Source organism: Myxocyprinus asiaticus, chromosome 44 (genome assembly GCF_019703515.2).
Source record: "Myxocyprinus asiaticus isolate MX2 ecotype Aquarium Trade chromosome 44, UBuf_Myxa_2, whole genome shotgun sequence".
Lineage (NCBI taxonomy): Eukaryota > Metazoa > Chordata > Actinopteri > Cypriniformes > Catostomidae > Myxocyprinus > Myxocyprinus asiaticus.
In genome coordinates, this window is record NC_059387.1 from 16,014,990 (window position 1) to 16,030,271 (window position 15,282).

Consider the following 15,282-nt stretch of genomic DNA (forward strand, 5'->3'; position numbering starts at 1 on the left):
ATTTTAGAACTGAACCATAAAACCGTAAAAAACTGTAAAATGGCTTACGTTTTTCAAAATATATTTATTTTTTATATATTTTTTTATTCATTTTATATATATTCTCGTTATTATTGCGTTTTTTATTTGCTCTTTCCACTCATAATTTGTACATTCATACAAATAAAAATTTAAAGGAGAAAAAAAATCGATCCGATCGACATGCATTTCTGTTTTTCTTCCTCGCGAAGACTAAACTGAACGATTTGAGAAATCGATTCGGTCGCCTTCCATAGGTCGCCTTGATGAATACGATTATTAACGCCTGTTTTTGGATTTCGCGCGAAACAAGCGCTGTCCCTCGCGCATGCGAACACCAGTGTATCACTAAACAGATAAACACATTTTCATTGGTAAGGTTTCTTTTATTTCAATTTATTAGATATCGCACGACGTTAAAGCAGAAATGCGACATGTGGATAACCCGCATTATGAGGAACTTTATAGGTTTAAAAGCTTTATAATAACTGTTGGTCTATTATTATTTAAGCCGGTGCGTGATTTGTGGTTCGTATTGGTCGCAGTTTCAAATGTCGGGTCTTATCGATTAACAACGCTTTCATGTGTCATATTGACTACGAGTTGTTGTTCTTATATTATTTAGGTGTTTGGTAGTCACACAGTTAATCGCTATGGGAATTCACGGGCTTGCGAAGCTGATTGCAGATCACGCGCCTTCAGCCATCAAGGAACAAGACATCAAAAACTATTTTGGTGAGCCATTCTCTTTGTGTGTTTTCTGGGTGAATCTCATGAAGACGAGGTCATATTTCACCCCAAACTTAAAGTACATCTCCGCAAAATATAAATTTAGAATGTTTGATTTGTGACGTCATTTTCATAACAATTAAGCACATTATAATTTCTGATATATTTGGATATTTTGCTTTTGAGTGTAATAACTATTCACATTTCTGCTAATTTGATATAAATATTACATTTTTATTTAATTAAATTTAGTATACATTTAAGGAAGTGCCCTATGATTATTTGTTTTGTTTTGTTATTTTAAATTAAAACAAATTAAAACCATTTTAGATTTTTTTTCTTTTAATTGTTAAAAATACATTTAAAGTAAATCACTTTTAGTTTCTTTTTATTTGTATTACATTGACAGTAATATGGCCATGCAAAAAATAATAAAAATAAAATAGGCCTCATTTGAAACTTCATCAAATGAAAGCAAAATGTAGTTTATTATTTCTTTTGATTTTGGTGTGAAATATGTTCTTGCCATTCTATTTATATGGGTAGTATTTTTTTAAAACACTGAATGTTCTTATTTTGATATGAATATAGGAAGGAAAATCGCCATTGATGCATCCATGTGCATCTACCAGTTTTTGATTGCAGTCAGACAGGATGGTAATGTTTTGCAGAATGAAGATGGAGAGACCACCAGGTGTGTCGAGTTGTCTTCAACCACCTGTCCATGTTTAGAAGTTAGAATGACACATTACATACCTGCGATAAAACATGTTGTTTAGGTCAAAGCTGTTGTGCTGAGAGTAGTGGATGTGATCATAACATAAAACTGTTTCCTCATGGTGGGCCCTGGTTCAGGTCTAGCCTGTGTCTTATCCCAATCCAATTCCTAAACAACTTCCACCCCTCACTCTGTCCTCTACCTCTACTATCCTATAAATAAAAAGGGCTAAAAGATGTATATATTTTTTTTAACTTCTAATGTTTCATAAATCACATGCCAATTTACATTATAACATTAAGTGCATATTTGCCTGCTTGTCCCCCTAGCCACCTCATGGGCATGTTCTACAGGACCATCCGAATGCTGGAAAGTGGCATCAAGCCAGTATATGTGTTTGATGGGAAACCTCCTCAGCTTAAGTCAGGAGAGGTGCTTAAGAGTTTCACAATCACTTTAACAATAAAACACTGGGGAGTGACGAATGGTATAGGTATGTTAATTATGCAGGACAGCATTCAAATGTTTTAAGTTGTTCCCTTTTTTCCCCATGCAGCTGGAGAAGAGAGGAGAAAGAAGAGTGGAGGCTGAGAAACTTTTAGCTCAGGCTCAAGAAGCAGGTACAGACACTCTCAAAACAGCACTTTAAAAAAATAAATAATAATAATCTGGGATCTTTTGTCCTGACAAGATGCTCCTTTCTCACAGGTGAACAGGAGAACATTGAAAAGTTTAGCAAGCGCTTAGTAAAGGTCACCAAACAACACAACGAGGAATGCAAGAAGCTTCTCACTCTAATGGGAGTGCCGTACATTGAGGTACCTCTTCAGCTGCCTGTGGTCATTGATATACAACAAAAAAACACTACACATACTTCAAGCTCATTTGATGCATAGCTCCTCTTTACACAGTAATACAGTAAATGAGATCTACTTGTAATTGTTTATGTTTGAGAAATGTGTGCACTCACATCAGAGCTAAATGTGATGTTTCATTTTAAGGCTCCATGTGAGGCTGAGGCTAGCTGCGCTGCTCTGGTAAAAGCGGGCAAGGTGTTCGGAACAGCAACGGAAGATATGGATGGTCTGACATTTGGAACATCAGTCCTGTTGAGGCATTTAACTGCCAGTGAAGCAAAGTATGAACGTATGCACATTAAATTTGATGCAGATGCAAATATGTTATTTATCTGCCTTGATATGGAGCCATTTAGACATGCACAGTCAGATTTAAAATCTGAGACTATTATGTAACTGCTTTTTTCTTTTCTTCCAAATTTAAGAAAGCTCCCTATTCAGGAGTTTCATTTTAGTCGTATTCTGCAAGAAATGGGTCTGACACACCAGCAGGTAAGACATGCCTTATTTCAATTACTACTGCGGCAGTTCTTCTCTTATCTTCTGTTCATGAATAGATCTGCCCTGTGTAGATATTACAATTTGATCTAATTGCTGGTTTGTTTCAATGTCTTCCTCAGTTCATAGACCTATGTATCCTGCTGGGCTGTGACTACTGTGGCACTATAAAAGGAATTGGACCCAAGAGAGCCATTGACCTCATTAAACAGCATGGTTCTATTGAAGAGATTCTTGAGAACATTGACCCCAGTGTAAGTGTATTTGCACAGTTAAAGGCACTGGCTAGATTTAAATCACTGCATTCTCAATGTAGCATTTGCATTTAATAGTGATGCCCTTTCAAATCACATATCCAGGAATTTTGTTTTTATAGTGTCCTCTAGTGGCTGTCTGTGTGCTAGTTTTTTACCCTAAAAACAGCAAGCATATGAGGGTACATCTGAAATTAATTAATTGCTGTATTTCAACACAATTCATTGCTATTACCATGTTTGTTTTGTTTTTTCAAAAGTATTGCTTTTGTTTTCAATTTTATAGCTTGATGAATTCATGAAAATAACATTGAAAATATAGGAGCTTTTGCCTCGAGGTCAGCTGCCTTCTCAATTTTTTGCCTTTTTACTTCTAGATGAAGATTGCAGGGTTCCCGTGGATCCTTAAAAAATCTTAAAACGTCTTGAATTCAGTTTCCCAAAATTTTATGTTATCTTATTTATCTTTTAAAGAGGTCTTAAATTTGGAGGCGGAAAGACAGGAATAGTGATATGACCTAATATGATTATCAAACTTCAAAAGAATATGATGTAATTAAATGCATGCGCTGCATCCTTCAGAGTGAAAACGTGGCAATGTTGTATTTTCTCCAAGCACGCGGGGGCTTGTGAGTGTTTCCAGCCATTGTAGAGTAGTTCACAATCATTAAGCCATATCGTATGTGCGAGGAATGGCAGCCGGTGGAGTTTCTGGTGCCCCCGTAGGGAGTAGGTGCACTATGCAGACTGCGTAATATGCGTATAGGGAGCAACGGTACCATAATACTACAGTAACTGTAGTAATACCTCATTGAAGATGAATAATACCAAGAAACTGACTGTGTATTCAGATGGTTCCTTACCACAGCCTTCACAGTTTTAGCAATATATGCTTTTTGAATTATAAATAATAAAAAGTGCATATCCTTTCTTATATGCTGAGAACTTTCCCGACCCATGACACACAAAAAATATAATACATTTTATTTCTTCGAATATTTATATATATGTTTACATCTGTGTTGGTTTATATGGATTTTTATGTTTTTTTTTTCATTATTTACTTTATTTTAATTTATTTTCTTCCTTCACCTGTACTTGTATATGACTCAGTTTCTGTATTCGTACATTGCTGGATCTGTGTAATTTTGTACATCTTATCAAACATTTATATTGAACCGTCTGTTTTTCAATAACACAACAACTTTTGGCACCCTAGATAAACCACTACTACCTCCAGTCTTCATCTTTTAACAAGGCTGGGTGTCTTTAAAATATTGTGTGTCTTTGGTTTGTCCTGCAGAAACACCCAGCTCCAGAGGATTGGCTGTATAAAGAGGCTCGGGGACTCTTCTTGGAGCCTGAGGTCGTAGACGGCAGCTCTGTCGAGCTCAAGTGGAATGAACCTGACGAGGAGGGACTGATTCAGTTCATGTGTGCTGAAAAACAGTTCAGGTATGTATTGTATTAAACATCTCTAATCTTCACAAAGAAGCCTGTTGTGCAGACAGACATAGATATTTCCCTTCTATTTGTAAACAACGACTGTATTATTGCCAACTTAAAGGGGAGTCACACAGGTAATGTAATAAAAATACATTTGTTGAAATAAAGCAAATTAACCTGTATTAAGAGAAACAACGATCTCTATGGGTTGTAAAACAAAACAAACCAATAATTTCACATGGCGGTGCAATGCTAGTAATCACAAAGGGGAGAAAAGTAGAGGTGAAGTTACTTCAGAGAGAGCAGTAAAGCAAAGAAAACATGCTACTTTTTATAACACACCCCCAAAAATATCAATTAAACTATCCTTTCAACTGATCAAAATGGTCCTATACTGCCACTAGAGGACAGGGAGAGAAAAAGGGGTTGTAATGTGATGTCTGTAATAAATGTTTGAAAAAAGTTCTCCCAGATGTGTAAAGTGTTGAACTTGTTTGTTGTCAGTGAGGACCGGATCCGTAATGGCTGCAAGAAGATTATGAAGAGTAGACAAGGAAGCACCCAGGGCAGGCTCGACACATTCTTTTCTGTTACCGGATCAATCTCCTCCAAACGCAAGGTAAGTGGACAATGTCTGCTGTTAAAGATTGTGTAGAGCCAGGCTCAGCAACTTTGTGTGCCACTATCAGCAAATGCAAGATGCATTGGTATGCAAGCAAAAGCAAAATGGCACAATACTATATGTAAAGTTTAAATTTATTCAAAATAAAGTTTCTCGGGAGTCGCGTTGCGCCATGCGAGGGTCGGACGTGTGAACGATGAGCTCTGCACACTTTTCTAGTTTTTAATTCTTTTTGTATCATAAACCAGTGAGATTCCATACACCCTGTTATATAACTGTTCTAAGAAGTCAACATGTCAATGAATTCAAAGTCCTCGGGCTCTGGAGATATTAAAAAACACTTACGTGCTCAAGCTGATACCTCAGGCCCGCAGACCAGGGACTCAGTTTGGACGGTGCGGCAAGAGAAATTCAGCGACAATTGGCGAGCATGTCTGTGGTGCTGATGAAAGTCGTAGCGGACCTGGAGGATCTTGTTGTAATATGACAATCGATTACGGCGATGGAGGCGGAATTCTCTGAGTTTGTTACATGGATCGGGGACGTCGAGAGACGGATCGATTATCTGGAGTCATCGGAGAGGGAATTAGCTGCTAATCCGCTAGCAACCAAGATAGACTTGGAACATGTTTGGGAAAAACTGAAGGATTTGGAGAATCGTAATCGGCGAAACAACGTCCGAATTGTTGGAATTCCTGAGCATGAAGAAGGTCGAGGTATGGTGAAATTCCTAGACGAGCTCTTTCCGAGTCTGGTCGATATAAAAGGCCATAAGCTGGAAATCGAGCGAGCTCACAGAGTCCCGGCTCGCAGATCCGCTGAGGGAGACAGGCCCCGATCAATTCTGGCCAAATTTCTAAGATCATCCAATAAAGATCTTGTGTTATGCGAGGCGAGGAGTAAAGGAAGGCTTTCTTGGAAAAACCACAGCATTTTCTTGTTCCCAGACTTGCGAATTCGACGAGAGAAAAGCGACCTTCTGTTGATTTAAGAGTTTCTTGCATTTCTTGAATCGATCATCAAGGAATGCAAGAAACTCTTAAATCAACGGAAGGTCGCTTTTGCACTGATGTTTCCGGCCAAACTGAGAATAGATACTAAGTATGGCCGCAAAGTATTTACATGCCCACAGCAAGCGATGTCTTTCATAGAGACAGTGGGGTGAGTAAGCCATTTGGTGATGATTTTTTTTTGTTTGTTTTTTTTTTTTTTTCCATGGCGCTCCCAAGTGAGCTTGACTCGCTGAGCATACACTTGACTGTCTGAAGAAGCTGGGTGCCTTTTTGTTTCTTTTTGTGTTGGTTCCGCCTAGCGGCTGAAGTTTGTTTTGTGGAGTGACACTCTTTCGGGACAGTTGTGGATGAATCTGCACGTGCCTCGTGTTTATGCCTCCTATTGGTTGGAGTTTGTTTTGTGGAGTATTTTTTTGCAGAACATTGGAAGGATTAGGTCATCTGCTTCATTCATGAACAGCTGGCGTTTGACTGTCTGAGGAAACTGAACGGATTTTTTTTGTGTGTGTGTGTGTGAGTGCTGGTTTTGCTAGAGGCTGGAGTTTGTTTTGTGGAGGAACACCCCTTCGATACAGTTTTGTAAATGAATCTACACGTTCTTTGTTTATTCTGCCTATTGGCTGGAGTTTATAGATTATTTTCTGTCTCACAAAATTTGTACAGAAGCACCAGACTTGAGCAACCTGACAGCAAAGTTGTTGCGGGGTCTCTCGTAGGCGTACATGGACTGTTTGTGTTTAGAGGGATGGACGCCGGTTGGCGCTGTCGTGCACGGGGTTAATGCGCACGTTTGTTTTGTTCTGGGGGAAGTTCAGGGGTTGATTGTTGCACCAATGTGGAATGTGGGCTTTATAATTTTATTTTTGGCACAATCTAATTTTTCTAATGACAAATGTTAATATGAGTGGACTGCCTCTCTCCACGTGGAATGTGAATGGGTTGGGGCACCCCATAAAAAGAAGGAAAGTTATTTATTTTCTTAAACAAAGAAATGTGATATAGCGTTTCTTCAAGAAACGCATCTTTCCCTGCAGGAAGCTGAAATTTGTGAAGATATAGGGTGGACATGTTTTCTTTAGTGCTGGCTCAAGTAAGAGCAGGGGAGTCATTACAATGATAAGTAAGCATCTACAATTCAAATGTCTCACAGATTAAAGATAAATTAGGAAGAGTCATTATTGTTTTAGCAGAAATTCAGGGGCAAAGGTTGATTTTGGCTAATATTTAGGCACCTAACGTTGATGATCAGGGCTTTTTTATAGATCTTGAAGGGATGTTGCAAGCCGTTGGCACCCCTCATGATATAACACTGGGAGGAGACTTTAATCTTTTGATGGACTCAGTCCTTGATCATAATGAAGCAAAAAGTGTGTAAGCCCCCTAGAGCAACATTGACGCTTCACAGGATGTGTAAAAATCTTGGTGTTACAGATATTTGGAGACTTTCGAACCCATCTGGTAGTTTTTTTTTCATCAGTCCATAAGATCTATTCTAGAATAGATTTTTTAATATCCAAGTCCCTCATTACATCTGTTGTGGATTGCTCAATTGGAAACATTTTAGTCTCAGATCACACCCTGGTGAGTTTAGAGGTGTTGCCACATATGGAGAAAAATAAATAATATAGTTGGTGCTTTAATGTATCCCTATTGCAAAATCTAGAATTCCAACTAATGTTAAAGGCTGAAATTAATGTTTATATGGAGACTAACTGGTCCTCGGTATCCTCTGTGGGCATGGCTTGGGAGGCACTTAAGGCGGTTATTAGGGGCCGGATCATACATTATGCCTCATTTATCAAAAAGTCCAAAACACGAGAACTCGTGGAGTTGGAAGGGAATAATAAAGGTGCCGAGGCAGAGCTGAAAGGCTGAGTGTAATCTGATGGCCTCAGAGAATTGACCCGATTGAGATACAGATATAATACTATTTTGTCGCGAAAGGTGGGGTTTTGGCTATTCAGTGCAAGACAGTCATACTTTGAGTCTGGGGCAAAGCGGGGAAGCTTTTGGCTAGATATATAAAGCAGAGAAAGTCTTTTTCTACCATTCCCTCAGTGAAATCTGCTGGTGGTGAAATTTTTATCTCAGCCATTGATGTTAATAATGCTTTTAAAGAATTCTATCTTAATCTTTATAGTTACACATCTTCGTCTACTGATGAAGATATTAGAAACTTTGTGGAACCATTAGAACTCCCTAAATTGACGACTGAGCAAAAAAAATTTCTTGATTCTGAGATAACCTTGGAGGAACTTGATGAGGTAATTAAGGCCTTACCTACAGGCAAGGCTCCGGGGCCAGATGGCTTTGCCGCTGAGTTTTTTAAATCTTATGCTACAGAATTGGCTCCACTTTTGTTAGAAGTTTATACAGAATCATTAAAGAATGGAAAGCTTCTGCCAACCATGACGCAAGCCCGGATCAGCCTGAGACTTAAAAAGGACAAAGATCCAAGCAAGTGTAAAAGTTACCGTCCAATTTCCCTGATCCAGCTAGATGTTAAAATATTGTCAAAAACGTTGACTAACCGATTGAGTAGTTATGACATCTCTTATACATATAGATCAGGTGGGGTTTATTCGGGGCCGTAGCTCTTCTGATAACATTAGATGTTTCATCAATATCATGTGGTCAGTAGCGAATGATCAGACTCCGGTCGCTGCCATCTCACTTGATGCCGAAAAGGCATTTGATATGGTAGGATGGGATTATCTTTTTAAGATTTTGGAAATTGTGAGGGTTAAATGCCGATTCTGTTTGTATGCATTTTGTTTTTAATTGTTTAATAGTTGAATCAATAAATTTTAATCGCACACACAAAAAAGAAATGCAATAACTATAGATGTATTTGTCAGACCATGATTAATTGCGCAAGTGAAAAAGGATAATAAAATAGTTTCTTAACAAAAAAATAAAGTTTCTCACCTCTGCATGTCAAACTTGTATGCTTTGCACATGTATTGTTTAGATCATTACATACTTGCAATTACAGAATTGTGAATACTTTTAGGACTGTGACATTAGATTTTGACATGCCTATTTTTGAAATTTAATCTGTGAATTATTTCATTATAAAAATGGCTATTTACTCATTATTTAAGCTAATTTTGTCATGTTCCCTATTTGCACAGGAGCCAGAAATAAAGGGTTCTGCCAAGAAGAAGCAGAAGACAGGTGCAACACCAGGCAAATTCAAAAAGGGCAAATAAAAAAGATTTCAGTCAGATGAGAAGTTCAGAGTCATACTGAGAAACAAAACATAACATTGCCTTTGAAAATATTTAATGAACTTTTAGGATTTTTTTTTTTTTTAAATACTCTGTTTTCTGTTTACATTATATCTTGAATAAAGAAAACTAATTAATGACAGTGTGTTCGGTTGATTTGGTTTGTTTGGCATACATGCAGCCTCATTTGGAGAGCACACTGTTACAGTTTTAAGAACACAAATTATTTTCTTTTTTTTTCTTTTGGGGTTTGAACTCTGATCGAGATAATGTCTGTGCTACAATGCCACATTATTCTAGTGGTAATAATCATTAACTCCATGGCAGTCACTTTGCTGTTAGGATGAAAAGCAGGTTTGCAAATGAGGAAGGAAACAGGCTACTCTTCTTTATGTACAATAAACAGTGCTACATGATATTTAATTATACCTGTCATTTTAACTAATTTTATTTAGATGCATAAATTGAAGAATGTTTTACACATTATAGACTTGTTGGGTGGTTCATTTAATTTTTTTTATTTGTTGATGTTAACTGATTTACTTGAAACCACAGTCCAGGAAAGGGTTAACCTCCAATATTACTGTGTCAGAAAACATTTGCTTAATAGTAAAGGTGCACGAGATCATTCTAGACTTCTGCTTTTCTTTGAGTGACAGACTGTACTGCTGTAGGTAAGTCTTCTCTGTCAAATAGTTTTGTATTCAGTTTATGAGTTATTAAAAAATGCTCACCTTGTAGGTAATAGATGAGAATGCATATAAAAAATTCAAATTAGGGGACATAAACACATTTTAAGTGTCTAAAAATTTGTAGCATCCATGTGTCACTCTAGAATGCATTCACAGATTGAGAACTCAAGTGTTTTTATGTGTTCTTAGAACATTTGAGATGTCTGTCTTTAGATTTGTGCCTTTTCTGTTCTTCACATCTAAGCTGTTAGATTCATCCTCAGGTGAGTTCCTAGTGTCAAACTGAAACTAAAGTGATCAGAAAGCTTAAGGCTTTTAAGAATTCTTATTGCATGATTTGCATTACATCACAGTAATTTAGTAAAAATAAATGTTGGTGTTGTAAAAGGTGCCTTACAATTATGTGTGCATTATTTTCTGTTTTCAGAAATGCCTACATATAATGCAGTATTGCCCAAGAATATAACAGCACTGAGCCGTTCTTGTGTGCAGATACCTTGTAAATTCAGCGTGTCTGATTTTGAAAACAAATTGAAGAAGGCAGACAGTACATTTGCTTGCTGGCTAATGAAGACACAACATTTTGACCTAGACAAACCAGACAACATAGTTTTCAATGGTAGTCAAAAAATCATCAGAGGATTTAGTCATATAGAGATGCTTGGAAATGTTAGTCGGCATGAATGCACCACTGTTTTCTATGACATCAGGAAGAATCATTCAGACAAGTACTACTTCAGACTGCAAATGGAGCCAAATAATGTTTTCAGAGCAACATTTGCAGACAGTCCAGTCAACATTGTTGTCTCAGGTAAAACTCAAATGAAAAATATATTTTGCTTTTATGATATCTTAAAAACTAATCTCTAACCATGTTTGTAGAACAGACGAGGATGCTGAATATTTCATGAAATTCATCACAAATATAAGAAATATATTCTTGAAATGAAATCTGGATAAATGTTGTAATTTGTTTTCTTTGCATTATTGGTTATCTGTGTTACATGCCTGGAAATTTTATTAACCCTGACCTTGTTTACACTGTAAACATTGTTAAATTAAATGACTGGGGAAAGGATATTATTATTATTATTAATTTTTTTAAACAGTGAATTGGATTATCACTGGCAATTTACTGTGAAAACTTTATTATATTTAAATTTTAATTTAAATTAAAAATGTACATTTTATTTGTTATTATTTCCACATGAAATAGGCTATGAAGAACTATATGACAATTCTAGATGTACCTGTTTGACCCATTTGCTATTTACGCTTAAGATTTTAATTTAAAATAATTGTTTCTTAATTTCATTATCAGTTATGTGCATACATCAGATCATTGTTTGTGTTTTAAGTGTTGTGTGTGATTCCTTTAATAGTACATTTTTACAGTGTTCTCTTTGTTCTGTAGATGTGCCAATGCCACCTGAACTTAAACCCAAAGATTTACAGGAAGTGATGGAGGGCACAACAGTCAATGTTAGCTGCTCTGCTGAAGCCCCCTGTCCCAAACAACCTCCTACACTATCCTGGTCAAACATCACCAAATCTGCCATCATTACAACACAGTTACAGGAGAAACCTTATAAAACCCAGTCAGTGTTTTCCCAAATGACCTTCAATGCTTCTTACGTGGATCACAGAAAGAACATCTCCTGCACTGTTACATATCCAAGAAATACATCTAATGACACAACTGTGGAGACCAACATGATGCTGCGAGTTCTGTGTAAGAGATTTGAAGTAATTTTGCTCTTTCATAATCATTATCATCACCGGATCTGTAATGTTACATGTATGATGTTATTTAGTCAAAAGATTTATGTATGAATGACCTACAAAGAAACGTTTCTTCTTTTGCCCCCAAAGTTCCTCCAAAGGAAACTCATATCATCATCAAGCCATCTGCTTCAGTCTCTGTTGGCACTAATGTGACTTTGACCTGCAGAAGCAAAGCCAGTCCATCAAATGACATGAACTACACCTGGTACAAACGTGGAGAGCAGAAACATCTAGATTTTGGAGAGCAAATGACCTGAAATGCAAGTATAACCAGTGGAGGCTGGTATTTCTGCATGGCAAAGAACAAACATGGATCCCAGAAGTCACAAGAGGTCCAGCTGATCATGGAAGGTCAGTTTAAAAAAGACATTTGACACTTAGTTTTAATGGTTGGTATGTAGATGAGGGCTGCTGATTGCTGTCATATTACTGAATTTAAAAAAACACACCACTTTTATTGTATTGTTTGCTAAACATTAAATAAGGATTATGAGTAGCCCCAATTTTAAGATTGGACCTCATCTGACATTGTTTGCAATGGCTACTGAACCAAGCTAACTCATTTATAATAATTATTTCAACTGGTTCATTTTAGGACCATCCGAAACGTTCATACCTTTGATCGCAGGCTGTGTCGGAGGAGTTTCAGCTTTACTCATGTTGTTTTTACTGGCAATGATTTTCAGAAGGTATGTACAGTTAGAGACTGCCACATTGTTTCAATAGTGATTGTTTGGTTTACTGTCATTTTTAGAGTGTAAAGAAAAGGCAAATCTTAAAGGAGTTGTTCATTTCCTACAAAAATCTTTGGACAATCGGAGCTATCAAGTTTGACTTTCCAACAAAAATACATTTGTCCATTGTAGTATTATATGGATTTCTTATTGACACAGATTACTTCGAGCAAAGGCATCCAATAAATCCATTGTTTTGGAATCTGACCTCTCAAATCAGGTATATTCAACACTCTTTCAGCAGATTGCATTTTTGCCATTACTACAGTAGTAGTAACTGTCATTAGCAGATATCAAAACGCTAATGTGCATTTTGTACTATTAGAGGAACACAGTGTATTATTTACAGAAAGTGAAAAGTGAGAACAGTGGATCCACAGTAATGATCATGTGACTTTGCTTTTTCAGGACCAGAAAAAAAAATTGCAGATCAGCTCGATTTATGCCAATAGTGCTTTCATGACAAGTGAGGAGCGAGAGATGCCAAAAGATGAGAATGATGAAATCCACTATGTAGAGATTGACTTTCCAAACCTCAAAACCAACTGCACCCCAGAGAAAAGCTCAGATGAAGAGACTGTATATGCCTTGGTTTACAGCACAGAGAAAAAGATTAACCAGAATTAGTCTGCATCAGATAAACATAGGTTATGAATGAACAGTAGTATGTTCTGTCAGATTACAATTGTCTAATATGAATTTTGTGCAAGTGTATTGTAGGAAGATAATTTTTAGCAACTTTAGTTTCATTTGTATAAAAATCTGAATTTAAATAGGATTTTCAGTGTATAGCACAAAACATTTATACTGTATTTCCTATCTGTGTAATATTGTTTGTTGTATGTCTCACTGGGCTGATATATTCATTATATCCTTCTCTAGACAGATTGTCACATATTTTGTGAAGCTAGTCTGTGAAGGCATAATGTTTGTCATTTGGAACGCAGTGCCTGTCAAAAACAAAATTCTTCCCGTTCAACATTAAGGCACACTACAGACTTAAAGTGTGCATTGATATATGGCAGTCCTTAAAATCACTCCTGATATAACACTTCTTGCTGAAACAAATGCGCTCCCAGTAAAGACATGACATGTAATTTGATTTGTTTAAAAATAATCTTTCCATGAATGCAGGGGTGTACTTCTGTGCGATTCAAGTTTATTTACACGTGCAGTATATGTATGTTTTATATCTACACAGGATGCTGGATACTATTAGAGATGTAAAATGCATAAAGCTTGTTTTAAGCCTTCGCCACTTATCCTGTCATTTTCCTTCTCTAATTTGTTCTTAATTTATTCCACTGCTACTGTATTTCCTGACACAGTCAGCATCTGAGTGATGAGGCCCTGCATGTCTTTTAAATGTAATTGTATAACTGTTTTGACCAATGTCAGCATTATAGAAAATATTGTGTAGATTAGTTTTATATAAATGTGGCTATTTAAATATGATTGATTAATTTTATTTTTCACATTACATTGGAGCCAGAAAAGAAGGGCTCTGGCAGAAAAAAAGAAAAGGGCTAATGGAAGAGATTTCAGCCAGAGCTTATAGTGCCCTTAAACAGTGAAGTTATTTGAAATTGAGGAACACAAAATGTGAACAATATTACCCTTGTAATTAACTTGCTTCAAAGTTTTTAATAGTATATATTGTATTTGCTGCACTGTCTTAAATAAAGACCATTATCTCATAAAAGCAGAGTGTGTTTTGTTTTTGTTGGTTTGTTTTGCTCATGTGCTGCTTTGATTTTTCAGAACACTGTAGATATTAGAATTCAGTTTTTTTTTTTTTTTTTTTTTTTTTTTGTATAGTCTGTTGTGGTATGGAATTGTCCTGGTGTTGTCATTTGATATTTATATTGATATTAAATGGCTAATTATTATTTTAGGTGATGCTTTGGAAGTGACAGACCCTAGGTTTTAGTCATAATAATCAGTGCTACCTGATATTCTTATACTGAAATTTTGAATTATTGATGTATATTTTACATTAAATATAGATGTATGCATTGAAGTTTTTTTTTTTTTTTTTGACTAGTGGTTTGTTAATTTTATTTGTTAATATGAATTGCTTTACCTGCGTAAACTACACGGGAACTGCTGGAAAAAGTTAATCTCCACTCCACTTCTGTGTCTGAAAATATTTGCATACTGATTGTAAAAGGTACAAGAAGTTTGTGACAAAACCATTCTGCACTTCTGCTTTCCCTTGAGTGACAGACCATACTGCTGTAGGTAAGACTCTGCTATCAAATGGACATTTTATAGTCTTTGATAACATTTCAAATTAAAAATATTCATGTTGTATAATGAACTCAGCCAAAAAAAATAAAATAAACATCCTCTCACTTTCAACTGCTTTTATTTTCAGCAAACTTAACATGTGTAAATACTTGTATAAACAAAAAGATTCAACAACTAAGACATAAAATGAAAAAGTTTCACAGACATGTGACTAACAGAAATGGAATAATGTGTTCCTGAACAAAGCGGGGGTCAAAATCAAAAGTAACAGTCAGTATCTGGTGTGGCCACCAGCTGCATTAAGTACAGCAGTGCATCTCCTCCTCATGGACTGCACCAGATTTGCCAGTTCTTGCTGTGAGATGTTACCCCACTCTTCCACCAAGGCCCTTGCAAGTTCCTGGATATTTCTGGGAGGAATGGCCCTAGCCCTAGC

The 15,282-nt window shown here is 36.5% G+C and overlaps 2 protein-coding genes across 3 annotated transcripts; both read left to right on the forward strand.

Annotated features, from left to right (window-relative positions):
- The first annotated feature begins 311 nt into the window (after positions 1–311).
- On the forward strand, positions 312–9,531 carry LOC127434313 (flap endonuclease 1). Its single transcript, XM_051686960.1, has 12 exons — positions 312–392; positions 644–753; positions 1,339–1,441; positions 1,795–1,897; positions 2,022–2,085; positions 2,174–2,283; positions 2,467–2,603; positions 2,748–2,814; positions 2,943–3,074; positions 4,378–4,529; positions 5,025–5,139; positions 9,290–9,531. Exons 2-12 carry the CDS (start codon positions 672–674, stop codon positions 9,365–9,367), a joined length of 1,143 nt encoding a protein of 380 aa, XP_051542920.1. The 5' UTR covers positions 312–392; positions 644–671; the 3' UTR covers positions 9,368–9,531.
- A 182-nt stretch (positions 9,532–9,713) lies between these two features.
- LOC127434322 (sialoadhesin-like) lies at positions 9,714–14,282 on the forward strand. 2 transcript variants are annotated; one of them, XM_051686976.1, is made up of 7 exons: positions 9,714–10,340; positions 10,505–10,888; positions 11,492–11,809; positions 11,950–12,213; positions 12,458–12,551; positions 12,756–12,816; positions 13,005–14,282. In XM_051686976.1, the coding sequence occupies exons 1-4, from the start codon at positions 10,277–10,279 to the stop codon at positions 12,117–12,119; spliced, it is 936 nt and encodes a 311-aa protein (XP_051542936.1). In that variant the 5' UTR covers positions 9,714–10,276; the 3' UTR covers positions 12,120–12,213; positions 12,458–12,551; positions 12,756–12,816; positions 13,005–14,282. The 2 variants fall into 2 exon arrangements, with proteins under 2 accessions (XP_051542936.1, XP_051542937.1); XM_051686977.1 differs by lacking the exons at positions 12,458–12,551; positions 12,756–12,816; positions 13,005–14,282 and having other exon boundaries at positions 11,492–11,823; positions 11,950–12,078.
- The last annotated feature ends 1,000 nt before the right edge of the window (positions 14,283–15,282 follow it).

Coding starts and splice junctions, on each gene's coding strand:
- LOC127434313 (XM_051686960.1), top strand. CDS start 672: ATGGGAATTCACGGGCTTGCGAAGCTGATTGCAGATCACGCGCCTTCA. Junction 1,898..2,021: donor CTCAGCTTAAGTCAGGAGAG/GTGCTTAAGAGT, acceptor TTCCCCATGCAG/CTGGAGAAGAGAGGAGAAAG. Junction 4,530..5,024: donor TGTGCTGAAAAACAGTTCAG/GTATGTATTGTA, acceptor GTTTGTTGTCAG/TGAGGACCGGATCCGTAATG.
- LOC127434322 (XM_051686976.1), top strand. CDS start 10,277: ATGTCTGTCTTTAGATTTGTGCCTTTTCTGTTCTTCACATCTAAGCTG. Junction 10,341..10,504: donor GCTGTTAGATTCATCCTCAG/GTGAGTTCCTAG, acceptor TTCTGTTTTCAG/AAATGCCTACATATAATGCA. Junction 10,889..11,491: donor AGTCAACATTGTTGTCTCAG/GTAAAACTCAAA, acceptor TTTGTTCTGTAG/ATGTGCCAATGCCACCTGAA.